This window comes from Amblyomma maculatum, chromosome 8, assembly GCF_055883805.1.
Source record: "Amblyomma maculatum isolate TAMU_Amacu chromosome 8, ASM5588380v1, whole genome shotgun sequence".
In the NCBI taxonomy this organism is placed as follows: Eukaryota; Metazoa; Arthropoda; class Arachnida; order Ixodida; family Ixodidae; genus Amblyomma; species Amblyomma maculatum.
In genome coordinates, this window is record NC_139351.1 from 17,057,649 (window position 1) to 17,085,436 (window position 27,788).

The 27,788-nt window shown below is 42.2% G+C and overlaps 2 protein-coding genes across 2 annotated transcripts; both read left to right on the forward strand.

Annotated features, from left to right (window-relative positions):
- Positions 1-827: 827 nt before the first annotated feature.
- Positions 828-27,788, forward strand: LOC146180624 (uncharacterized). The gene is made up of 3 exons (XM_084576101.1): positions 828-916; positions 9,049-9,127; positions 26,023-27,788. Exons 1-3 carry the CDS (start codon positions 908-910, stop codon positions 26,760-26,762), a joined length of 828 nt encoding a protein of 275 aa, XP_084432227.1. The 5' UTR covers positions 828-907; the 3' UTR covers positions 26,763-27,788.
- LOC146180625 (uncharacterized) lies at positions 11,512-14,341 on the forward strand. Its single transcript, XM_084577707.1, has 7 exons — positions 11,512-12,006; positions 12,446-12,617; positions 12,756-12,791; positions 12,951-13,043; positions 13,133-13,183; positions 13,303-13,350; positions 13,407-14,341. The coding sequence occupies exons 1-7, from the start codon at positions 11,844-11,846 to the stop codon at positions 13,657-13,659; spliced, it is 816 nt and encodes a 271-aa protein (XP_084433833.1). The 5' UTR covers positions 11,512-11,843; the 3' UTR covers positions 13,660-14,341.

The following is a 27,788-nucleotide window of genomic DNA, read 5'->3' on the forward strand; positions in this document are numbered from 1 at the left end:
GCGGTCGATTACTCTCCTCCTCCATTTTCAACCTTGCACTCAGTCTACCTTCCCTTCGTCCACCGCTGTTTATCTCACTGACGAGATGCCATTCTAACATCGTTCACAATGCTTCCCGTCGTTTACTGAAGGGTAGCCATCCAGGTGACATTATCCCGGGTACACTCAGCTTGCAACCTTTTTAGGTATCAAAATACACATACAAACTGCAAAAATAAAGTTCCTCCATGCCTCAAAAAGCAATGAGATGTCAGAAAGAAACTGCAGTGATGCGCCAACGATTTCAGTTCGTACAATATCTTCTATCGATGCGTAGTTAGCACAAACCTAAAATTTCGAGAGGCCAAAAAATTAAAAACTTTTTTTTCCAAAACTATTTTCTTAGAATAACATTCAACGTTTGCCCGGAAAGAATAAACGCTTTTCTCAGATGGTGGAGCGTGAAACTTGAGTCGTCTGAAATGCAATAATTCAAAAGTTATTGCAAAATACCGTACTCTGTGAAGCACTAATTGCGCTCCCTAGTACATGTGGTGTTCAAAGGAAAGGATCCATGTCATACCGTGTCTCACCAATGGGGCATGCAGAGCGAAGTGCATATATAATCAACTTTTAGATGCAAGAAAAAAGACATTATTTTCCCCGTAATTAAAACCGAATATGAACTTGAAATGCATTTATTACCCAAGCAACACACTGCTCAGTGAGCCCAGCTCTTTTCACGGCGCTCTCCGCCTTATAGCGGTAGCGTGCTATGACAATGGATGTCGCCATAAAGCCTGTGGTATGTAGACACACTTAAATCTTTCGCGTCACTCGCCATCTGCCGCCAGAAATGCGCATGCGTTGCTCGGACTTGGAGGACGCAGCGCAGACGCCTTAACGCTGTGGGCTAGTTTCGCTCCCCATGGAACTGGTAAGGCACTTCTTGACGCCTGCGCCGTTCCAGCTGCAGCGCGGGATTTAGGTACCAGCAGGTGACTCACAACACTTCATAACATATGTTAGAATTCCCTTCATCTCTTCATCCGGTCTGGCTCCAAGGCAACCGGCTGCGCTGACTACGGGAGTAAAACATTTCATGCAAAAATTATTTTACATTTACAGTAGCTGCTCACGTGACTCGTTGTCGACCAAAGTTGTCCATAAACGACGTCGTTTAGTCGAATCACTAAGAACAGTAAGAACAAATTTTAAACAAAAGAATGCTATCTTTAGAATCTCCATATGCTCTAGTACGGGTCATAGAAGAACTAGCACAACTTGGGAGGTTTTAAGCACATCGTCTAAGTCCACATCATGTTTGGAATAATGTAGTGCAGGTTCACGGATAGTCATAATAGAAATTTTGCCATCTACCGATGAACTGTTTTATGGATGGATTACATAACTCCTACTATGTCTGTTCACATTTCATAACTGACTAAATTAGGTAATACCTGCTGAACTGACCCACCGAATTAATTTTCATACGTGGCAGAATCTGTAGTTTTCACCACAGCCATTCGTGCAACGCGGCGGTGCTTTGAAGCGTAGACTCGGCAGCTTAACATTCTAAGACATTTAGCTACAACAAAGAAGTGTTATTAATCGCTTATTTTCATTTTTGTCTGCTACAGTCTTCGGCTCTCCTGCACCCAGAATTGGCCTATGAAAATGTGATTTTCATCACCGTTAATTTCATGCAGCAACAAGATGTTATCTCCAACAGCTCCGTGCTGTAATCCCCTCCCAATTTTCTGAACAGCAACTTTTCATACTAAACACACGTTCATTCACCGAAAGAGATTGATCCCCATGAAAATTGCCCATAATTTTATTACTTATTATCACTGAGACATGGCTGTATAACGGCAACCTTACATCTGTCTTGTTTGCTTACAGGTTAACAAACTGCATTTTCACAATACAAATTGAAACACTGTATGCCATGAGATAACAGGACCATTGAGGAAGTACTATAGGAAAACAAAAACGGCCGCAGCACACCCCTTTACTTAAACGCGCCTTTAATCATATTCTAAATTGTTACTGTTGAAGTGTATTATCATTCACGTGTCTTCAATCCAGTATGCTGGTGGAAGAAAAACAACAAATCCAACCTTGACTGAAATATTAGTAAAATGCTTTTATATTTACGGCAAAAGCTACAACATCTGCGTGGAAAAACTGCTTACTGTAAAAATGAAATCCTCATAATAAAAACCACGGACAGACTTCTCATAAAATGAGGCATCTCCAGCACAGGTGTGTTTTGGGAAAAGAGCTGAAAGCTAACTATTGGTTTTACGCGAGCGCGTACTGGACTCTTAGTGCCGAAACCCCTTTGCCGTCGCCAGAACACAGAATAATCTAGGATATACTTGGAATCGTTCCAAACTTGCCTAAAAAAATACACATGTAAATTCTTAGCAAAATTATGACTCCACATTGTTTTGTGCAGCATTGAGGGTGATATAGTAAAATATCAGCTCTCATCTAGCAAATTACCTGCTAGTGGCGTTGAAGCTAGTTTGCGGTAGGCATTCCAACCAACAACATATGTACCTCCAATTGTATGCCATTAACAGTAAGTGCAGGCATGCACAGAGAAGTGAGACATACTGCGTCTTCCTTTTCTAAAAACCGACATAAAATTATAAAAATAGTTTATGGAATGGAAAGGTGGTGTCAAAGGTGTTAAATGCGTTAAAGGCGCTGTCACTTCTGTTCTTAAGGTTATGAGTTGAGCGCCCCTTCAATATTTTTAGCGAATTCCTCACATATCGTATCGAGCTCCCTTTCAATTTTCCAAGGTGCTTCAAAGGTCCCTGCTCATGACTATATTCAATACACATGACCTCGCGAGGTAATTTCAACCATCACAGATTGAAAAAAAGATAACGAATTTCGGGAGGGTTCAAACGAAGCTTAAACGCTCGAGGAGGTTCCTCGAATGGGGAGTATTTCAAAAAATTGAAGAAATTCAATAAAATAAATTTACCTGTCATGGATTCCGAATAAAGGCACTCTGAATGCTAGGCGGGAATGACTGCAGAGGCCACGAAGGGATCTAAGTTTCTTTGTTGCATGCTTTGCATAAATTCACTAAAATCAGCAAAGAACAGAGGGACGTGCCAAACAGCCGTTTTCACACAACTAAAACTGCAATGCAGCCAATACCTCAAACAGGCTCAGTCAATCTCACGGCTCGGGCTAAGTCTGAAAACGTGCAGCACGTAAGTCACACTGTCGATGAAATATTTTTCGCGCAGAGCGAACATATCAGTTGGTGCGAGTGATCTGCATTCTTGTGCTCCATTGGTTGTGAAGGTTTAGAGCTACTACTATCTCGTATAATACCAGGTCATGATTTTCGACTGGAAGATGGCTAATGCAATACAATATTACAGGTGAATCTTTTTCAAGGTTCTCAGAAAGACGCCCCAGTGGAAAACAATCTCAACGTATTCAATAAAAGCTTGTTCTATTGCTTCGTGTTTGTTACAAAGACTGCATGTTGTTGGTAAAGGGAGGAAGATGCCTTTCTCCTGAAACCATGTTTTCTATGAGAGCGTTTTCGTGTTCATTTCAAGAAAAACAAAATTTTGTACGGGTAGTTGCAATCTAAGCGAAATATCATGAGCATGAAGATGCCTGCAGGCGGTAGCTGGCAGCTGACATGGCCGAGCACTAACTGGACGTAGGGCTTCCTGACATTACGTTTAGCAGGAGCTGCCATCTCTGGCCTATCGTTTCATATGGAAGGGTGATATCACAACCAGCCTGCCAAAAATCTTGCATTCACGTTATCCCTAGGCCACACGGGCACTATTATTCGGCGGGCTTACGCTACTGCGTCATGCGCTTAATTATGAGTTTAAAAGTCCCCAAGCATTTTTGCTGACATTTTGTTCACCCTTTTAATGCCATTTTGTTGTGAGCCATGACTCTAAAGCGCATCCTGTACACAGGGACCTACAGCAAGATATACTAGGTCACCGTATAATTTCTTTCATGTTACACGGCTTAATGTTCTGAAGAGAAACATACCTTAAGCTTGCGGAATGGCGTTACTATTTCCGACAGGTGCCCTTTCAAGACTCCAGGTGCAATGTTGTTACGGCCAATAACAAACTCTGGCAAAAACTCCTTTAGACGCACGACTGCGCAAAACGAAGTCTGTCTGGTCGCACAAAAGTATTAAATGGCAGACAATTGGCCTAAGAAACAAGTGATGTGGCAGAAACCATGCATGGCGGGTCTACTTTCAGGTCTTGTCAGGGCGGCACTGAATGAACAGGTGAACATTCGGGCTATGAAAGCAAAGACAAATAGAATGGAAAAAAAGATAACAAAATAAAAACAAGGTTTAAATTAGATTCTTTGGAAATGCTTGGGATTGGGATATTTGGAACGTGTATTGTTAAAAAATGTGTGTTTCTTAGATTAGCAGCTGCAAGGTAAAAACGACGACACACAAGCTTAAGCGCAAAAGTTCGTGTCACCTTTCAACCATGACTTTTCGAATTAAAGCAGCTCAAGTATTTCCGTATCGAGTTAGCTCATATGTGGAGCTTATTGTCTCATAAAGCTTATTCTGTCCCTGTTTTAAGAAAGACCGCAAGCGATGTCGTTTTCTAGGCACCACACCTGGCTTTTGCGTTTACGGGACTGAATTAGGCTGACGCAAAAACGCATCCCGAACAGAGGCCCGTGGACACTAGGGCAGGAATCAACTTCGCGCACAGCCAAAACAAATAAGCGGTTGTAGAATCAAGGTACGAGATGTAACCGCGATAATAGCACACGTGCCTCTTCTGACTAAAGCAGCAATAAAAGCGGACAAGTCGCTCAGGATGAGAAAAAAAAAAAACAGCTATATTTAGAGCACGATAATGAGTTCTGCGACACATCCAGCATGCGCAACCCCAGTGAGAGCAATAAATGCATATGCCAAACGTGTCGCGACGAGCGTTTCACTCAAAATCTTATTACTGCAGTTTCACGTTTTCAATATTTCTGCTTTTTTTTCAGTCCCCTGGATCGATATGCGGCTATCCCAATTACGGCGAATGTCGCGCGCCCGTTTCCATATTGGGTCGTTTGGCGCTCTAACTGTAGCTATTAATATTATTTGCAATCAAAATTATTGAAATATTTCAAAACTGTATGGTTTCGCATGCGCTCCTGAATTCCATTACTTCTGCATTACAATATTGTAACGTTAAACTTAAATCAAAATTTTAACGGGCCTCAAGCAGTGCTTTCGTCGATATAACTTTTATTTTCAGGCGTATTTTTATGCACCTTATTCTTTGTCTTATATTTAAAATTTATATATTTTGGTAATTTAAGGCTCTGTCCTCTCTTCGCAGAGGTTTGCTAGGGGAAATCGATAGGTAGATTTTTCGACACCGTCATGAGGCAACTGTGAAATATATAAGATATTAATATTACCATGTTAATAAGCAGGGTCTAATCTTCATATATACAGCAATGTATGCCTTTAAAAATTGCTCCCACTCGCACCGATTGTCAAGCTGGCCACTCAAAAAAACAAACTAATATGTAAGTTTTTGACAGTATCAGAATATTACAACTAGCTCGAGAGAAGATACGTGAATATATTGATTCCTACAATCAACTTTCATGATGCGTGAAACAATTGCGTTCATAGAGAAGTTCTCTTTCAAAGACGACCTTGTATCAAGTTTTGTGAATGTGTTACGATAGACTAATTGAGATTTACTAGCGACTTAACTACGACGCACAGCCTTGGCAAAAATGTACAGCCTACGGGGTCTGCTTCTGACCAAGATACTTTGTTGGGCGAGTTGGTACTTATTCATTATTAATATAAACAGCGCGAACACGAAAACAAGGGACAAGAAACAAGAAAGCCACAGTACATGCGCTGACTCACAACTAAGCCTAAGCCGTTTACTTCAAGGCCCAGAAAAACAAACATGAAGAAAACGAAACAGTCACGTGAAAAAACCCCTGGGTTCACCTGCTGCATAAAAATTACTTTAAAAAATCACTTAAAAAAGACACCTCTTTGCTTGAAAGAGCCAGAGACGTCTTGCTGATACACTTATTGTCCGTTGAAATAAAATACGCTTCCATTATCTCTCTCGTTATCTTCTCTTTGTGGCGATATAATATCTTAACACTGCCAAACTTAGGAGTGCACTTCTTCTTCTCCTTCCTCATTATTTCACATGACTGGCAATGGGATATTAGAAACGTTTTGTCCTTTCCAATTTCCAAGTTGTTACAGTGTTCCTGTAGTCTCTTATTTATACACCGTCCGGTTTGTCCTATATAACTGGCTCCACAAGAGAGTGGAAGCCTATACACAACACCTGTCTTGCATCCAACATAGGGGTTTCTATGTTTCACCCCACATTCTTGCTTCTTCTCTTCTCTTTCCCTTTGAACAGCCGGGCAGATCCTCTTCATCTTGAGCGGGGCGGTCAGTGCGACGTCCACATTATACCTCTTGCCTACATTTTTGAGGCCATGCGAAATCCTGTGCACATACGGTACCACGGCAACCTTCCTCTTCCTCTCACCCATGCTGGGCAGGGATTTCAGTCTGTGTGTTCTTTTAAGGTTCTTCAGTATCCGGCAACTGGCCTCAATAATAATTGACTCCCGATAACCGGACGGTGTATAAATAAGAGACTACAGGAACACTGTAACAACTTGGAAATTTGAAAGGACAAAACGTTTCTGGTATCCCATTGCCAGTCATGTGAAATAATGAAGAAGGAGAAGAAGAAGTGCACTCCTAAGTTTGACAGTGTTAAGATTTTATATCGCCACAAAGAGAAGATAACGAGAGAGATAGTGGAAGCGTATTTTATTTCAACGGACAATAAGTGTATCAGCAAGACGTCTCTGGCTCTTTCAAGCAAAGAGGTGTCTTTTTTAAGTGATTTTTTAAAGTAATTTTTATGCAGCAGGTGAACCCAGGGGTTTTTTCACGTGACTGTTTCGTTTTCTTCATGTTTGTTTTTCTGGGCCTTGAAGTAAACGGCTTGGGCTTAGTTGTGAGTCAGCGCATGTACTGTGGCTTTCTTGTTTCTTGTCCCTTGTTTTCGTGTTCGCGCTGTTTATATCAATAATGTCTGCTTCTGAGTTGTGCAACGGCGCTGATCTAGCATTAGTGAAAGTCCTTCCCATTAGAGAAGATAGGACAAAAAATCTTCTTACCAGTAACAGACTTGAAATGTAACATAAGCAGCACGATGTGGCTCAGAAGCACACCCCTGGGCTCTAGACTTTTGACGAAGACTGTGCGTGTTCACCGCGGTTACATGTGCTCCATCTAAAGGATGGAGCGTCACAGCATTAAAACAACGTGCTGAACTGGAAGACTTATCATGTCGTCGTAAACACGCTCGGTTAACACTTTTCCATAAGCTTTATCACCGTCCACTACTGCGCAGTGATTTGTTTCAGTCACCTGATGTCATTTTTCCACGACTTGATCATGCCTTCAAAGTTAAAGGCGCAAAGTGTCATTTATCATCTTATGACAATTCATACCTCGCACTATCATTGAATGGAATAACTTGCCATCGCACATCGCTACAGAAACTAACATAAAAAAATTCCAAGAGCTACTTCGCTGTGGCGGAAATGTGTAGAGTATTTGGTGTTGTTTTTCTTTCCTGTTTTGATGTTATATTTAATGGTTCTTATTGTAATTGTTGTTAATTGCATCGTGTTTTTTTTACAATTGTATTCCCCCCTCCGCCCTATGTAATACCCTCCTTTGGAGGGCCTTTAGGGGTAACCTGAGTAAATAAATAAATCTGTCTAGGCCAGCCTTAACTTTGAAGGCATAAGAAAAATCTACTCTAAAAAAACACCCAGTTGTGTCACCACGTACAGCTTACAGCGGTAGGATGAGAAAGCATCGCTGCTAGCTATATGGGCATGAGCAAGAAACGAAGAACACGAGAAAGCAGACGATACAGTACATCAACACAATCAGGCCATCCCCAGCACCAAAGGCAGCTCTGATAAAGTAAAGAGCATTCCATATATAGCGCGTGAGAATGCAAGGCAGCTGAAGCCTGGAGCTGCGCCAATTGCTTATTATGCCTTTGTGCTGCTATTGTCTAAAATATTCCACATCTAAATGTTGTGATGCTTTATCTGCGCCGCCCACTCATTGAAAACGTCTAATAAAAGATGCAGTCTTGAAGATTCTTTTACTAATAATAGTTCATTTTGATCGTTCGCAAAATATTCATAGTTGATTTAGAAAATCGCGGTTACAACATAAAGAATTTGAGATGTTGTCAACAATTTTTGATCCCTTAAGCATGAAAATTAGACGCACACAGTCGCCATGGCGGAATCCGTAAATTTAAAGCACATTCGAATCTTTTTCCTCATTTATCATAGCACACTTGAGGCCATAGCCATTTTCAGCTCTTCTGCACTTAGGGGTACGATTTTGCGTAAATATTTCTTGCAACTGATCTCCTTCCCCTCTGGGCAATGAGAAATGCGATTACTTTTATACATATTTTGAAAAATTTCGTCTGGGCAAATAGTTTAGCAGTTCTCGTAGATTTATAGCAGAGATACAAATACCATTTCTCAACGTGGTATGACTGGCGATACGCCAGATATTACTGTGTTAACGGCAGGACACCCCCTATCAGAAAAAAACAAAAACAATGGGGTGGTGAAAACACCGTTTGAAGCCTTGAACAATTCATGAGGTTGTCTCACGAAGTCTGCAAGACTATTTTAAGCGTAACTTGAGCACGTGAGAAAATAGGAGTGCTCAACTTCTAAATATATTGCAGTTTCCTGAGCACACGAGTAGAGAAAATTATTCTAATGTCTGCTGCCTTTTTCCGTGCCGAAATATATCGCATTTTTCCGCAGTGGCTTTCAAGTGCACACCTAATATGCGGCATTTTCGATAGCCTATTTTTTTCTTAGAGTGATGTATTAAAACTGAAAATAAAAAATTTTCGTCCTGTGATTGTGCTGTTTATAAGAGGTTAAACTTAAATATCTTCGTTTTGTTTCTCTCAGAGCTTCAGAAGTTGGGCGTATACCTTTCGGTGTCGTCGGTATCGAGCCTGTTCACTTACGGCCAGTTTGAAGTCAACTGGTACGGAATTCCAGATCAACACATTGGGGAAAACGTACATTTCATTGATCAGAAAGAATGCGTCCAAATGGAAACCCCTTGATATGTGGTCCGTCACGAAAGCTGATGGCAAGAATGTCACCAACGTGGATGCTCCAGTGTTTGATTTGGATGATTTAATTGAAAGGAGGATGCCTCGGTTATAAAGCCGCCTTGCTCAGGAAGACCGGAAATCGGTATGGTATATTGCTTTCATCGTGCTTCTCAGCTAGGCCTAGATGGATGAGAAGATATTGCTCAGAATATTCGGCACTCAGGCTTAAAGATATGCTTATCCCAGGAACGCACAACTCCGGAATGTACAATCTGGGTTACGCCCACCCGCACGAGAAGTTGTATCTCTATAACCAAGATCAAACCATTAGGCAGCAGCTTGCCTTTGGAATCCGCGGATTCGACCTGAGGGTACAGTATTATAACGGACAACTCTATGTCACCCACGACACTGAGAGAAGTTGGGTTACCATAAGGGAAGTTCTTCGGGATGTTCGTTGGTTCGTTAATGAAACTGCAGAGGTGGTACTCTTGGATTTCCACAGGTTTACCTCTGGATTTGACGAAACTAATGAAAACGAGCGACATAATGAGCTTTGGAAGCTGATTGTCGAAGAGCTGAAGGACCTCCTTCTTGAAAATACTGCGTGGCAGAAACCTCTTGGAGACATTTTCGGTGACTGCGCAAAAGACGAAATTAGGAATGGTCGCATTATAGTTTTCTATAACCATGGCTTTAGTAATCCAGCTTATGATAAATACAAGGCCGTGCCTGTGAAACAGATGTGGCCTAAAGCTTATCATCCAGATGTCCTAAAGACGTATCTTGAAAACGAAGCATGCCTTAATCAGTCTTCTCAAATGATCGGAATAATGGCTGAGCTTACTGCTTCATTTCCGAAGTTTGTCCTGGGCAATCGTTTCGGGGCAGAGTGGATCAACTACATTGTGACCGCGTTCTTCAGGAGAAATTATTACCGCTGCCGGGGAATAATTTATACAAATTTTTTTCTCGGCAATGGTGTAATCGAGGTTGCAGTCGAAGCCAACCTCGTGATTGCTTGCCAATCTGGAGGGTGGAAAAGTAAGGAATGCAAAGATTATTTGAGGAATACACCAGTTCCGACTTAGAAAGAAATGTGATCCAAGATTGTTTTCTCACGTGCAATCCAGCACGCACACTGATTTTCACGATGAAGCGTTGCATTTTTTTTTTTCATTTTCGATAAGCTAGTTTTCGCACCGTTCTTCATATATCATTTTGCACACTTGTGTTGGTGAGTTCCTCACCTAGGGCTAATGACACTCGACAGTCGAAGGAAAAGGCTTTCTTGACAACATTGTTCTTTTCGCACTGCTTTGTGGAATAAACCGCTTTACCATCCAACAATTTCAATTTTTCTCACTGGCATGTTCTCGCTCGATAATATACTCACACTTTAATACTCGCCGTTGAAATGCTTGGCTTTCAAAACGTAGTTTATTGACAGATATTAGCTCGCCGCCCTTCGCCTGCCATAAAAAATCATGCAAGGTTGCAAGAAGAGTGCAGCATGGTGTAAAACGGTACTGAATTATTTATTAGCGAAAGTAATTTCCTTCCTTTAACAGTTTAGAGGAAACTTGCTGAACCTCTTATAACTTGAATAGATTAACGACTGAAAATGTAGTCTGCAGTATAATAATTGCTAACCACGTTTTACCAAGAGACAGTTCGTTCATTCGAGGGTAATGGAAAACTCGTTCTATATCTGACTCCGCTAGAAAGTATGACCAAGGTTTCTTTTTACCAAACGTATTCGAAAAGCACGTTTGGGGTTTTTTGAGTGGGATATTTTACAGAACGTTAAGAAAAGCAGCTAGGTTTTCATTGCACTGTAGCGCAGGATTTCATATTATTCTTTACGGGATACAAATTTGTCATGAATGGTAATTAACATGCAGAATTGTACAGAAAAATTCACTAGTCTTGTTGGAATGTGCGAGACATCTATAGCCGTAGGAAAAGGTAGTCAGAAATTACACTTCAAACTCTAAAGGTAAAAACAGCTGAGTTTCGTAGTCATTCGAGTGTGCAAGGCGCAAAACGTTTCCTTTCAGTGCTTGACTACTGCTTCTACATGAGGACACAAAATTTAACATCCCAAAGTTATCGCTCCATACAGTCATCTGCACGACAAGGTCGAAGGTAGAACTTTATTGTGGAAATTCATTTCAATGCAGTCACAGTCTCAACAACGTGCACTGTAGCAGGCACTTCTCAGAGGGCCCGAGAACTTTTGGTGCCGAACTTCAATGCAAGAGGCCACCCGCGAAACGCCCAGCAGGTCACGCAGAGTCGATTTAATACCATGAACAGGTCATACCAGAGACAAAGGTCTCTAGGCGCATGATTTCTGTTCTGTGTGGAGAACCGGAGAAGAAGCGATTGAGCCGAAGAGCAGGATATGTCATGCTTTGACGCTCACCCGCTTGGAGGAGCGGACGGGTTTGGATACTGACCAACTTTAAGGCCCGTTCACACTAGACCAAATTTCCGGCGAGCGAAGCGGATTCGGCCGCTTTTGACGCCGACGAGGGCGGAAAGCGACGCGGCGAGAGCGATCGGTTCGAGACCGATTTTTTCCGCTTTCGCCGCGGTAGGAAGTTGTGGTTTTGACGTCACATCCTGTTGAATGTCAACATGGCAGCCAACATGTCGACGCAGTCGACGTTCTCCGTCGAAATGCTAATAGATATAATTAAAGAGTACCCAATACTCTATGACAAGAGCCATCTCAACTTCAAGGACGTCGCCTACAAGGAACAGATTTGGGATAAAATCGGCAGGCAGATGGGTGTCAGTGGTGAGTAGAGTTGCTATTCAAGCTTGCTTGCGCCGATGCATGCCGATGTCAACCGCACAACTTTCTCGGTGCCAGTATGTTTTTATCCATATTCTGCGTCACACAGAAGCAATGATTTTGCCTGCATCGCTGCTTACTCCTATTCCATGCATGCGGAGTTCGTGAGCTCCCGAAATACATTGCTCGAGCGTGCACAGGCGGCACCGCGAAAGCAGCGCAGTGAATAAACTTTTGTGTGACGACAGTGAGCGTAACGTATTTTTATCGATTCACGATCTGCGGCGATAGCCGATTCTTGGTAATGACCGCTATCGACAGTGGTTGTGCTACTGTCGACCAAAGACAGAACAGCGGAGGAGTTTTGCGGCAGAGCATCCTCAAAACGTCAAAATGTTTCGCTGTATGGGCGAAGAATAACAATGCATTTTATTTTGCACAGGTTCGCTGTGCCAAAAGAAGTTCAAGAATTTAAAAGACACGTTTATGAAGATAAGGAATCAGATAAAAACGAGCATGAAGAGTGGTGCCGGCGCCGCAGACATCGCCACCGTCAAGTGGAAGCATTTTCTGCACATGCAGGCAATCATGGAACCAGTTTCAAGAGACCCTATGTGGGTAGAGCAATTTCACAAAATATACAAACACATGTGTAGCCTGGCTTCATTGTTCTGTGTTACCCATTGAAAACCACTGTAGTATATGACTTACATTAAGTTAGCAAGCTTTTTATGTGTAAATATATTTTGCAGGCTCTACTCAAGTCTTGATTTCACCCTTTCCCAAGAGTAAGTTGTTGCAATGTCTTACTTTCTCACATAGGTTATAACTTCTGCTACTCATGGCTGTACCTAAAACAATGTATTGCTATATTTTTGCATAAATATAGATAGGCTATCAAAAATTGTAGGTTTATTCATGTAATAAATGGTGTTCACTGGAAACAGAGGCCTGCAAGACGAAGGTGAAATACCAGGAACTTCCTCCTCATCTGCTCAGTCAAGTGGTGCAGCAACACCAGTCACAGCTGCAGCTGAAAGGTAAACTTAGAACGTAGGCACAGAAGACTACAGTCACTGAAATATAATGCAGTCAATCTAAGCATGGCATTTAACATTCATTTTTACAGCCGTACAGAGACAAGAGAAACGGGAGATGAATGCGACTCCGACATTGAAAGGTAGGTAGAACAATGTGGCATTAGTTTTTTTTATGTACACGCTTGCAACTCACTATTTGCTACAGTGTTTCTAGAATGGATAGATTTCACTGCTCAGAGGGTTTAATTTTGCTTTAAAGGGCACCGAGGCCGAAAAAAGCACGGCGATCGTCAAAAGGACAACAAAGGTAAATATGAAATGGATGCACAATGCCTGATTACTAAAGCATTTTTAAACTCGCAGCCCACTAGAAGCCTCTAAACATGCTGCAGTTGCTGCTGCCTGTTTGGAGCAACTACAGTCAGTGCGGGAAGAGAGGCAGCAGAGGCTTCAACTGCAACAGGAGCCACAAGATATCGCACACTTCGTGTGCATGGCACTAGCTTCAAAGCTTCGAATGCTGAACCAGAGAGAGCAATTTGATGCAATCGCTGAACTCGAAACAGTAATGCACCGCAGGCTCCAAAGAGCCACATATGAAGAGAGTTCAGATTAATCTCTTATAGCTTGGACAGCATTTATTCATTTTTATGTTGAGAACAAAGGTCTTCACAATTACTATGAGCAAATTTATTTATTTATTTGTCTTTACCATCAGGGCCGTACAGGCATTTCAGAGGGGAGTGGGCCAAAAGAAATACAGGAAGAAAAGAAACACTGCAAAATTAATATGAACCTAAGTGTTGAAACTACATAGTGAGACGCATGCCATAAAAGAACAAAAAAAAAACGTACTGTGAAATGTACCTGCAATATATATATGTTAAGCCTGTTGTATATTTTTTTTCTAGAAAATGGCAAAATGTGCAGAGGTACTGTCATCAGTACAACAAAACAAATCGTGCAATATAAAGCATGTGAGAAAAACTATTCATAGTTTTATACCCAATGTTGTTTTAGTACAAGGAGCTACAGGGTTAATCATTCTTACTTTTCCATTACTGTGTTTGCATGTGTCTTATTTCCTCTCAGAAAAATACAACGAATTGTACCTGCAACATATGTTGACCCTGTTGTATATTGTTTTCGAGAAAGTGGAAAAGTGTGAAAGGGTGCTGTATATTTAAGAAAACAAACTGTGCAGCATAAAGCACGGTGTTTAAAACTGATTTCACTCAAAATAAATGTTGCCATCAACTACGCTCTGCTGTTTCTGGTCATTTCCTCTTGCCAAGATACCTTGCCTCTTCAAATGAAGTGTTTGCAGAGCCTGTCTCGTACAGCGTAGGCAAGCCTAAACACAAACACATAGAGATAAGTTTTCCAAAATTTAAAAACTAAATAAGGTCCAGTTTGAAGAGTAAGGCCGGAACTGCCAACATTCCTGCTGTGAAGTTGAAACACTTCAAACAAATGCAGGCCGTTATGGAGCCTGGGTCGAGAGAACCTATGTAAGTTGCATATTTCCTCAATATGCATTAGTATGCACTCTCGGGCACTCATTCAGTGATTGCGGTATCTAGTACTATCTACAAATTAGATGTTTTTTTTATTTTTGTGAGGCCTCAAACTCCCCCCTCACATTATACACATGCAGATACAATATGTTTGTGCAAATGTCAGTGCACTATTAAGACAGTACAATTCTTGTGAGTGTTCATGTGTAAAATGTTGCCCCTGTTTTATTAAACTGCTTAGTTTGTATTCCCAACACTGGGACTGCAGTATCAACAAATAAATAAATATTTTTGCAGGCTCACGTCAAATCTCGATTCACCTTTTCACAAAGAGTAAGTTTTCAAATAATGTACCTTATTCTCATGTGTATAGGTTTCTATGAGCTCTTGCTGGTTGTGACTGGCAGTGTATACCTAAAAATATATACCTGTATACCTAAAAATAATGCATTAAATTATTAATGCGTAACCCGAGTCAGGTACATTAAAAATGTACTGCTTTATGCACAAAAGTCATAATCATTCACTGGAAACAGGACGTCCCAGGCTCTAGATGAAGTGGCAGTGGAAGATCTTTTGGCAGTCTCGTCCAGTGGATTCGAGCAGCCCAAGCAAACCTCAGGGTATAGCATCTGAAAGGCAAGCGTCTTGAGAATGTAAGACATTTGTTTACAGTCACCAAAGTGCAGTGCAAATACAACCATGCCATTTACACACCCACTTTTATAGCCAACTAGAAAGAGAGGCAGAAGATGATTGCGACTCTGACTTGGAAAGGTACTTGAAGCACCCCCCCCCCCCTTTTTATGAAGTTCATTATTTCTAGTGTAACACACGCTCACATGAACAGAACCACTTGCTGTTGTACTTGTTCAATTATTGTATTTCAATGCTCAAAGGTATTCGATTTCTTCAAAGGATGGCACGAATGCCGAAAAAAGCACGTCGAGCTGCAAAGCGACAACAAAGGTAAAACAAGAGTCAGTATACAATGCACAGGTACTAAAGATATGTTTATGCTTTCAGGTCATCAGGAACCCTTCGAAATGCTGCTGTCACTCTGTCATCATCTGTCATCACGCATGCTTTTTGTTGGAATCCGGATTGCTATCGTTAAAGACAACTGGTTATCTTGCCTTTGCATTACATGTCCTGCCCATGCCATGTTCTTCGTTTCGATGTATATGCAATAAATCACATTTCTTTCCTAATTCACTTTACTCTCTTAATGTTGCATCTATCATTACCTTTACATGGCTCATTTTATTTTCCACAATCAGTTGACTATGCTCATTAGTCTCATAGTACATGGGCCTCTGCCATGAAAAGGTGACCGTCGCGTCTTTCAAGTCAACAACCGATTGCCGTGACCACTGAGCCAATGTCCTGGGCTGTTAAATGCAATTTGTACAATACTGGGAAGGCCTTGTATTCTTTTGCAAATAAAAAAAAGTACCTATATATAGTCTACATGTATGACAGTACAGGTATATTGTCAACCCCTATACAAATAGTCAGGTCACTGCCAAATGTACGTATCTCGTACATAATATGCACTTCACACTTATTTGTTTAGATTGAAACAAAGCATGTAAGGGCAACATTTTCAGCATAAGCAACAATATGAGCTGTGAAATATGAAGTATGTTGTTGAAAATTAGCACAACAGCCAAATTAAATTTACCATTGCTACACTCTGGTGCCCCTTATCATGTCCTCCTGCCAAGAGACCTTGCCGCTGCCAATGAAGTAGTTGCACAACTTGTCTCTTGTGGCATATGCAAGCCTGAAAAGAAAACATACATGACATGAAAGTTAAAACATTTTCTGGAGCTGGTCGTGACGTGTTTAACTACTGATCATAAGCCCGTCAGTGTTAGTTGTAAAGAGTGAACAGCATTCTAGTTTTCATGCACATATTATTCAACAACATGATTACCTAGTTGAGTGACAACCCGTGGCAGGAAGAGGTTCGAGCGCTCCGCTGTCTGCAGTCTCCTGCCTCCAGCTCCCTTCTGTAAGCTGCCCCTGCCAGTCCTCGTGGTCCATAGAACCTGGCGGGCAGTAGGCTGCACGGGAGGCAGGTGTCTCCGTCATTAAAAAATTGTGCAGTCCAACACATGCCGATATAATTCGCTTGACATTGTCATCTTTTGCCTTAAATGGACGACGTAGGATGCGCCACCTTTGGGCAAGAATGCCGAAGGCGTTTTCAATAACCCTTCGAGCCCTGCTCAACCTATAGTTGAAAATCCTTTTGGACAGTTGCTGGGCAAACTGGCTTGGTTCCCCATCTTGCTGCTCTGCTTCCATTTCAGAACTTCCAAAGAGAGGAGGCAGATCTGCAGAATAACAAGTGCCGCTTCAGAAAGCAAGTTCAATAAAATCTTAGCATGCATTGATTTGTAATTTATATGTAATGTTTTTCATAATAATGTACAACAGTATTTTTTTTTTCAGGCAATCAATGGTAGCTTTTCTCAGTAGCAGTGGCAACATGTATAGTGGTTTGAGCCAGTTAATGTAAACTGTAATTTCAATCTTCAATGTAATCTGTCATCTTGTACACCTCAAGTTGGCTGACGAAACAAACACATAAACAGCTGATTGAAGCAGGAAGTCTTAATGGCTCTGTAAATCATTCCCTGAGTTATAGTGCTACAGTTATAGTAGACTGAAACAGACTAGGAATTGCCATAAATACATTACTTACTTTTCCTTGCATATGGCCTCATTAGGTATGTCTTTAAAGGAAACGCCTCATCTCCAACAAAGTAATAAGGGGTGCTTCCAACGTCGCCCAGAGGCGAGTCGTCAGGAATTCCTTGCTGGCAGTCAGCAACCCTCCTGAAGAATTCGCTTCGTCCAAAGTTACCTCCATCAGACTCACTGCCATTGTGGCCCATTTCCACAAACAAGAACCTATTTATGTGAGCATAAAAAATAACATTATTGATAAGTGCTGGCTAAGGGCAAAAATGCCGGACATATTAAACTTACTATAGCTACATCACATGCATGAAAGTTCATCACACAAGAAAACATGCAATACAACCTACACTATTAAGTGGTACAGTTGAAAGCATCCATAGCTTTTGTATGTATACAGCTATGAGAGCAGAAAGGCTCATATAGAATTCAAGTTCAGACATTCGAGCCTTGTGTGCTAAGGTAAGAAGTTGCATATGGCATCTTTATGATTTTGTTACTAATTGTTCAAGATAACATTATTTACTGGTTTGTTTCTGGGAACAAAGAGCATAAATAACTCCTCAGATATCTCACAGGTTAGTTACAGATATACCACATGACACGACTAAAATAGTGATGATTGAGAAGAGACCAGAATCAGCTAACATTAAGAAAACAATTAAATTTACGCATATGCAGCATCTACAAACAGCATAAACATCAGTGATTAAAGCAACTACACTTTCATACCTGTAGTGGGCATCACTGATTGCAAGCATCGACTTGCTGAATGCATTTTTATAGTTTCTGTCAATGCTTCCAGACTTGTTTGGGCACTCTATAGTGACACGTTTGCCATCTAGGGCACCTATGCAATGTGGCATCTGCCATATCTTTTCAAAGTCATTGGCAGTCTAAAAGTGGGACAAAGTAGAAATGTTATTGTTCATTGCGGTGCAGTTGATATGCTTTAAAACAAGCCTCTTGTATAGCCACATGCTATGTGCAACACACTTCATGCAGTACAGTGGTTCTGAACCTTTCGTAGTCCTTAAAAATGTAGGATTTAATTTTATTTTTACCTATTACACATCATTTACAGAATATTTCCAATGTTCACTTTTTTTTTAGCACACAGGCTGGAAAATATTCATTCCTAAACTACATTACATCAGTGCTGTTGATGGTTCAGGCTATATGAATTTTTTAAATTTCCAATGCCTCAAAGATCCCAGGAGTGCGTGGTTACACAGCAAAGAACTGGAGACTACTTACCCTCAACCATTCACCTGGTGATGATGGTCTTATAAGATATATAGGGCCGAGTACCTCCCAAATTGCCTGGCAGACTTCAGAGATCAAGTTGCAGGTTGTTGAGCGGCCTGCCAAGAAATTAAACGCTGAAGAGCGGAGGGTATCCCCAACTGCCAAAAATCTGAAATGGGGAAAGCAAAATAAGTGAAATACAAAATATCCTATGCAAGCACGATGCTAAGCAGTTCAATATTTGCACACTAGAACTTCCAAACCAAATGTTAGACTATATATATGTATGTATATATTAATTTTAAGTCTCCTTCAAAAGAACCTCTCAGTTTTTAAGTTGCTTAGATCAGTAGAGATCTTTACTATACCAGTGTCTTTGCTATATCAGGTGTTAGTGATGGCATGACTTTGAGAACAATGTCTAGATATTCACTGGCTGCTTGATAAACATGTAGGGCTGATTTAGAAATGGAAGATTGTAAATACCTCCCAGCCAGTTGCTGTCATCCCATAATGTGCAAATCATTTATTTTCTTTCATATTTAGAATAATTCTTGCGAAACCACCGCATTCCCATGAGTATAGTAAAAAACAAAAAAATGAAAGCAATTTTTATAAAGTTGGCCTCTCCTCATGGCTCCCAAGGCTGGCGAAAAAACGCCGTTTTACGCCATACAGAAAAATGGCGCTTTTGTTTTTAATTTTAGATGGCTTACACATTTTATACATCATAAATGATGGATAAAAGCGTTTCATCTTATAAGGTCCATATCTATTTGCATCCTCCGCTGCGCCTTGCGATGCCTACGGTCTGCGCGCATGCCGCTGTTCATCATTCCGCAGGAGCTACGTCGTACATGAACAGACGCTCATTGCTGTACCCGTTTCTTCAGAAACTTGTCTTATGTATAAATGAACAAGAAAAAAAGTGCAGTCGTCCAGAGAGGGCGGAATTAGACCGCAATTTCTCTACGACGTTCGAGCTTATTATAGCGGTATTCTACTGTAGCACCAAATGTAATTTGTATGACTTTTAAAATTGGCCTCATTTAGCGCCATAACTACGAGAGCAAATTTTTAAGTTCCTCTGGCTAGCAGTTACTCTGCATCTTTTGCGAACTAGTGTAAAGATATGGCAAAGTTTTGTTTAGAAAGCAAAATAAAAAGGAAACCAAAACGTACACAAAACATAAGGTCGACCTTGACAGTTTGCTCCAATATTTTTCATCTTACCTAATAACTTGCGCCAGGCGGTGGTCTGCTGGTATTGCCTTGCGGAATCGTGTGTCCTGCTTGGAGATGCGGGGCCCAATGAGTTCCACAAGAGTATCGAAGCTGCTCGGTGACATCCGCAGGAAGCTGCCGAGTACACGACAATGACAACAGCACATGCAGTCGTTAGCACGGTTCAGGTCAGATATAAAAAACACCATGTAGTTAACGTGAACTTACTCTCTGTAGTACTCCACGTCACGGTCGCGAAGCAGTGGCAAGAGGTTGTTTGCCTGGCCCAGCCTGTGACGCTCCTGCAAAGACGGTCGGACCCACCACCGCCTCCGCCGCGATACGGGCTGCTCAGCCCTTCGCAATTCTTCAAGCATGGCCATTACGGAACTGCACAGGAGGATGGAAGCAATCTCCTCCTCTTCCGAAATGCTAGCCATCATGCTAGCTAGCTGTGCTAGTTGTTCGTAGCAGCAATCCAATGAATGAGGAATAGCAGGCGCGGTACCAGCAGACAGCAGAGCGGGGAGAAATGCGCGAGAACTGCTTGCGGGGCTCACGCGCGCTCTCGCTTCATTCGCGAACTCCCGATACCGGAAAAGAAATTGCCGTGCGATCTCGCTGCTTTCGTGAAAAAACGAGAAGCAGCCACAGTTCCGCGTCGGTTCCGCCGTCGCGGGAGGGGTAGATGAGAACAGGCCCCTTTTTTTCCGGCGAAGCGAATCCGCTTCGCTCGCCGAGAATTTCGTGTAGTGTGAATGCGGCTTTAGAGTGTTGGTTGTCGCCTGCTATTCCTCAGCTTTACAGACAACTACCCCTTCTGATGAGGCAGCATGCTGAGACGTCATGCATGGTGTCACTGCAACACATCATGGCGGCATGCTACGCAACACACGATGGAAGGTATTGAGCATAGAGGTATATTCAAATCCCTTTCCCTCCCGCAAACTCGCGCCCTAGCTCGCGAACTGTTGTTCCCGTCTTAAACTTTGGTTATTCTCGCGGGCCAGCTAAGTTGAGTTTCCGCACGATTGGCCTATAGTGACCGTCCCACTAAGTACGTACTGCGCCTGTTTGAAATACTTTTTTTTACACCTGCTGCATATAATTTTACTCCGTCGTGTAATTTCCCTGTGCCATTTTTTGACAAAATAAAGTCGAGTTCTGAATGCAACAAGATTAAGGTTTTTTTACGTACGTGGCGTACAGGTGATCAAGTGTACCACTGAAATCGCGGTTAAGGCTATGCCTCGAAAGCGCTTCTGCTGTTCCAGGCAATCGGTCTCAGTTATCAAAATTTTGAGAGGCCGATTTAGAAGACGTGGCCTGAACAGGCGCTAGGAATAAGAGATAAAGGAAGGAAAATAGGAGGACAAAAAGATCAATGTGGCACGCATGTACAGGAAGTTTATGTCACTGCTTGGAGGAAAGAATAAGTAGGCTCACGACTCGGCCTCTAGCTTTATGATGGGAGCTCGGCTTACCGAATCTAATGCACTCTCTACCATAAATGAGATGTGTATTCTTAGTAGATAAAGAGGTCTACGTACTCTTAACACTGCAGACGTGTTTCGTTAGGCTAATAATATATTAAGCTTTTTCAGAGAAGGTGAAGTCCTTGCACATTTGTAATGGTTTCAGAATATTAGAAAACAGTTTGGAACGTCTAAAAAAAGATAAATTAGCTTAGGCAGGCGAACAAAAGATAGAAAAACAGCTGATAGACAGCATCATTGATCACGCCAATCCCACGCTGTCCATTGCCCTTTAATAGGAGACTTAAACAACTTCGAATGTTTTAAACAAAACGCAGTAAAGAACCCGCAACCGGTAGTGAGCCAATGCTCAGGGTATGCTGATAAATGTCCTAGACCAACGCCTAGTAAAGAAACGCCAGCGCGTTGTTGGTGGCGTCGGGTGCTTCGAGCTGACGGTCTCCATACTCTCGCTCAAACGCGGCACTCGCAGCATGAACTTCTCCTAGACAGCAATTACAAAAGGTCCATCTTAGAAACCTAAAGATCAGCACACACAAAGGAATGGCTAGGATTCGTAGTTCTTTGACTGTGAGCGCTCACTTATCTGTTCCCAGAGTGGACTACGTACGATTAGGCATCTTGCAAACAGAAATATCAGCGCATACGAACAAAGGAAATGAATCATACTCCTTCGTTCGCATGGGGTGATTTTCCTGTTACCTATAGATGAACGGCATACAATTCGCCCTTGTTCCGCAGCAATTGAAGGACACCTTTTTTTTTTGCGTTGTCGCCGGCGCGCCTGCCGCTGGAATGAAGCCCACTTTGACCTGTACTTCAACATTGAGCGTCGCGAGCGCTACGAATGTCCGCGAGGCCGGTGCGGCAAGGTGAACTGACAGAGGTCGAAAAGGCAGAGTTCAACTGCCCTCCAAAAGCAAGCGCTAGCGACTTCAAATGAGGAATATAATGAAGCGTCAGAATTTTCGATGGGGAAGACACAAATAAAAGAGATAATTGGTTCTTCATCTGTGATTTATTTGACATCTAAGACATCAGTACAGTAATTGATGACAAAAATGTTCGATTTCGCACACTTTGATGAAATGCCTATCGCTGTTTGTTGAAGTCGTTGTGTGTTCTCAAACAGCAGCTGCCTGTAGATGTTATGCCGCACACATTGACGAAACTCAATTTCTTTTCCGCCGCTCTTAGAAGGACGATGTACAGGATGGTACTATTTTCGGATGAGCACAGCGCCGCATGGACTCTCATGTCTGGGCATCAAAGAACTCGGTGGCGTTCACGAAACAATAAAAAGCGTTCATTTCTGCTACTTCGCAGGCCGCAAGCTGGTTGCATTCTGAGGATGAACCATCCGCGCTAGCCTCTTTTATAGCCAGCACGGACTATAACAGACAACCACCGAACATAGCGCATGCAGTACGCGACAGCGTCGCGCGTGCTTCAATTCACGCGCACACACCGAGCTTTGCCCTTGTGTCTAATGCACATCCAATGTGCGAAAGCGCCTGTAGGCGGTGTTCGTGTCGTCTGCTTCAGTGTGTGAGTGGCACTGCAAGAGCTGTGCTCAGTCCATGTAGTTTTGCCTCCAAGCACGCTCCGGGTCCACTTCTGCATCGAGATAGCGAGGCCGGATGGTAACGAACGGCTAAACGACAACAACACTCCATGCCCCTTGAATTTCGGGTAGCAATGGATGGGAAAATAAGGTAACAAGCATTTGGGCTATTTGCTTTCTACGTCACTGTCCTTGGCAGCGTCACTAGCGCTTCTCCCCTAGTTTCCTTCGTGCTGTAATCGCCGTCCATCATGGATCTCTTATCGCTAATTCCTGAAAGCTTTAATCAGTGACCTTGAACAGACTTCAGCCACATGATAGCTGCAGATGTGCTACTTATAACGAATCGCGCTTATAGCGTTCGCAAATTGTGATTATGGCTGCATTTTCTAGGTGTCAAATCTATCGCATCGAAACGATGCTAGGCGTCGTTTGGCTTTGGCCAACTACTCTTTGTACACTGCGGAGAGAATATTGCGCAACCTAATCTTCAGGTTTTGATACATATTACTTGTAGCTTGATTGGCTATTGTGTCCATTATTTCAACCCTGCAAAACGATGCGTTAAAATTGAGAATATTTGAACATAATTTTGAATTTCACAGAACACGCCTGCTTAGGCGTTCATACCTCACGCTATTAAAATGCGCTTTTGAGCTGCGCGTATGAAAAGCAACGGATGCTAAAAAAAAAAAGCAACTTCAGACGCTTAAAATCGTGCATGATACATTTGTATGACGACAGCAAGCAGGATGACCTTTCTGCAGCGAAAGTAACATTTCCAAAATGCATTAAAATAAATGCACCGTTAGCAGCAGGAGCGTATGTGGTGCAGGATATCAGGTGGTCTGTGTTGTTAAGAGCACGAACTAGCAACCAATGTAGTCGGAAAATACATTTGTATACGAAGACCTTCATACCTTGGATTACCTCTCCCGTGATGACATGGGGTTTGGATTGCTGGCCATAAAGTATGGAAGTGCTGAAAAGATGACACTAGAGGTGGTTATAGTGCTGTTGGCGCATTTTTTGCTTGGCAGCTGCGCATTAGAAGGTAATGTGTTCGATCTGCCTCAATTCATTCGTCAGTTACGTGCATAGTGCTGTAATTGATGCGAAGAAATACTGTCAAAAGAGTTATAGAACATCTGAAAATTAAAATATACCGATGTTACAGCGAGCTAGCATACAATATATTCAGTTTATTGGTACCTCAAAGGCCCACTAGGGCCGTTACACTAGGAGATGTTAATTAAGACTAGGATATGTTATGTCTAATTGTAGTTTATCTATTCTTATAAAATTTGGCTCTTTCAACGGAACTTTAAGTGAAACAGCAGCAAATTTCAACTGTGCGTACGTCTCACCATTCTGCAAAGCCAAATTACATATCCTTCACCTTCGCGTAGGCCAAGCAAGCTGCGTTCAACGAAGTATTCTAAAGAAGTAAAAATAATTATATATAGCCCCCCCCCCCCCCCCCTCCTCTGAGCATGACATTTGAACTTCGTAGGCATAACTAATCGCAGACTTGTATGTGCTGAACCCTTTGCGCCAACCTCCCCGTTTTTGCCCAATAGGTGAGCATCGGGAGGATACAGCTGTTCCATATGTTTTCTTTATGATTTCTAAAAATTGCTTCTCATCACCTAAACTTGACACCCAAATTCACTCTTCGTAAGTTTTTCTCTAAATATTTTCTTGAATAATCTCAATGTGCGGTCCTTATCAACCGTAAGTACAGAGAGAGAGAGAGAGAGACCCTTTAATGAATAACAGCGATTTTAGCCGGCGTTTAAATTTCGCTGACATGTTACTCTGTGTAGGAAGGGGAATTGGGGAAGAAATGATTGAAAAAAAAAATCGTGAGGAGATTATGTTTTTCCTTGCCGCATTCAGGGCTGTACTACGTGTTTAAAGCTACTCTTCTCTTCGCGGACGATCGAATATTAGTTTTCAGCATATTTACTCGATGCCAGCCATTATGTTTTGCCAGTGCAATTCTCGGACTATGCATTTCATTTCATTCCCTGAATTAACAAATGAATGTCATCGCTGAATTCAAAATTATTGAAGTACTCTCCACTATTATCCTCATCGGTTCTCAATCTAGGATCCTAAATACCAGATGTAACTCGTGGGGAATAACATTGGGGAAATCGTGCCTCTTTTTCTGATACCCTTCCTTGTTGAGGTTTTATAACACTTTCTATAAAGAAATCTGGTGATTGTAGGGCCGCTGTATATATCCACATATTTAAAAAAAAAAGGGAATAACAGCAAAACAATGAGCGAATTTATTGGTAGTTATCATGATGTGAGGCAACGTTTGCAAATAAGAACGGCTGAATTTGTGAAAAACCTAGTGTACGAGGGAAAGCTCTGTTAGACAAGATTTGGACGTGGTTTGCTGCAGCCTATCGCACATAGTGTACACATATCAAAAAGGACTGTTCGTGAAGTCGCGATGGAACCTGATTGTAGCGGACGACCACAGTACTAGCCGGATTGTGTGGTTGGCCAACATCTGACTATACACACTGTCGAAGTCACGTCGAAGAAGATTCTGCAACCACTAAAATTCTCTCGGCTTCCTGTCCTGATAATACTTTGGTTGTTTCGCCACTTTAACCTCCCGCTCTTCATCCGTCTCCGCTGCCTGCTTAATGTAGGACTTCGGCCCGGCGATCTATATCGATAGTTGATCCGACTCGACCTCACATCTATATCGAAGAGAATACCTGCTCGGTATGTCGTTCAAGGCGAGACTGAGCGGCACCCTCCGTTCAAGCACTGAAGAGGGAATGCTGCGGCGCTCTGGAGAGTCATGTGGTCATTATGAGTGAGCACTGCCGTCGATAACGCCGATGCAATGAGTCAGCGGCGCCCAACGAGCAAGAAGACGGGTCGGAGGGAGCGCATCTGAGGCGCGCGGTGCGGAGCTGATGCGAATCACGTGGAATGATGTCATAGACAAACCGCTTCTATTGGTTAGATCATCTTCAGTGCTTAGCGACCTTGTGAGTTGCAGTGCGAAGAGTAGGATTCTGTCTAAAAATTAAAATTCAAACTCTTACGTAGAAAATATCAAAATTTCTGGGTATGAATTGGATTCATGTGATGGGATTATTTTTAAACCAGCTTTCTGCGCTCAGACTAACTGGCTTTATATTTTTCTGCCAGAACAGGCTAATAAATCCCGTGTTTGTTTCTCGTTTCAGAATATCCGGAGTATGGTGTATACCTCACACTGTCGTCCTTCACCAGTCTGGTCACGTACGGGCAGTTTGAAGTCAACTGGTTCGGAATTGGTGAAGAACGCTTTGGTAAAGTGTACGTTGGGATAATTAAGGACGGTTCGCCCGAACGTAAACTTCTATCTGTGTGGCCCGTTACGAGCAGTGAAGGCAGACACACGAGTTCCGTGGACGCACCGCATTTTGACCTGGCGACATTGATGAAGAGGAGGTGCCTCGGTTACTCAGCCGCATTGCTTGAAAAGGCAAAGGGAGAAAACGAGTATGCGATCCGCCGTACTTCGTGCTTCGCGCCTAGGCCTAATTGGATGCGAAAACATTGCCGTGCACTGTCGTCCCTTCCGCTAAACAAGATGCTTATTCCAGGAACGCACAACTCGGGAATGTACAACCTCGGCTACGCCCACCCCCACGAGAAGTTGTACCTCTACAACCAAGACCAAAATATTAGGCGACAGCTCGCTTATGGAATTCGTGGCCTCGACCTAAGGGTGCAGTATTACAATGAGGACTTCTATGTCACTCACGACACAGTGCGAGGTTGGGTTACAATTAGGGAAGTGCTCGGAGATGTTCTTTGGTTTGTGAACGCCACAGGAGGGCTCGTACTCCTTGATTTCCACAGGTTTACTACGGGATTTGGAAAAGAACATGGACTTAAGCGCCACAAGGAGCTTCAGGCATTAATAGTTGAAGAGCTTTAGGACGTTCTACTTGGTAGCTATGCTTGGACAAGAACGTTTGGAGATATTTTTTGTAACTGTACAAAAACTAAACGTAAAAATGGTCGCGTCATAGTTTTCTATAACGAGGTTTTCGTGCCTAAGTATGTCGATTACCTATCGCAGGGTGTCTATCAAATGTGGCCAAATGCTCAAACTCCTAGAGAATTGATAACATATCTGGACAGAGAGGCATGCGTTGGGCATTACCTCATGTTTGGTATAATGGCGGAGCTGACTGCTTCGTTTCCGAAGCTTATCGTAGGAAATCGCGTGGCGGCAGAGTGGATCAACCGTATAGTGACGGAATATTTCAGAAAAAATTATAAGAAATGCCGCGGAATAATTTACACAGATTTTTTTCTCGGCAATAACATAATCAAGGTGGCAATCAGAGCCAACCTTGAAATTGCTCAAGAGCATCAAAAAGCGTGAAGCTCATTCAGGAAGAAACGTTTGTTAAAACAAGAACCTAATTTTGGTCCAGACATTTAATGTTTTACCTTTTTTTTATTTACCCCGTGTAACTTCGTGGGCGCATTTATCTGTAATGAAAATGGTCCTGTAGCTTGGGACAGGGATGCCATCTTCATACTTGTGATGCTGCATTCACAAAAAAAAAAAGCATTTCGTTTAAATAATACTGTTCTGCAGAATACACAAATCTATCTGCTTTTGAGACACTACTCATTGTATCAGTTCCGCTTCTGTACATTGTACATTTTCATAAGAAGTACGCATCAAAAGTTAGTCCGAGCTACGTGTTTTTCTACGCTGCTTCCAGTGTGCTATATAAAAATGCCTCAATAAGGCAAGTATTATTACTATTTGTTATTTGGATTAGCGCGCCAACGTAACATAATTGACACGCGGACCCACTATTCATTGTACACTTTAAATAAATGTGAATATCCTTAGTTGAGGCGAAATACTTTCTTTGCTCATCAGTAGCGTCGGCAGAGCGCTTCGGGACAGACTTGACAGTGTGTGTCAGCTTCTAGAATGAAT

Coding starts and splice junctions, on each gene's coding strand:
- LOC146180624 (XM_084576101.1), top strand. Junction 9,128..26,022: donor GGCCAGTTTGAAGTCAACTG/GTACGGAATTCC, acceptor TTCTCGTTTCAG/AATATCCGGAGTATGGTGTA.
- LOC146180625 (XM_084577707.1), top strand. CDS start 11,844: ATGGCAGCCAACATGTCGACGCAGTCGACGTTCTCCGTCGAAATGCTA. Junction 12,618..12,755: donor CCAGTTTCAAGAGACCCTAT/GTGGGTAGAGCA, acceptor TATATTTTGCAG/GCTCTACTCAAGTCTTGATT. Junction 12,792..12,950: donor GATTTCACCCTTTCCCAAGA/GTAAGTTGTTGC, acceptor CACTGGAAACAG/AGGCCTGCAAGACGAAGGTG.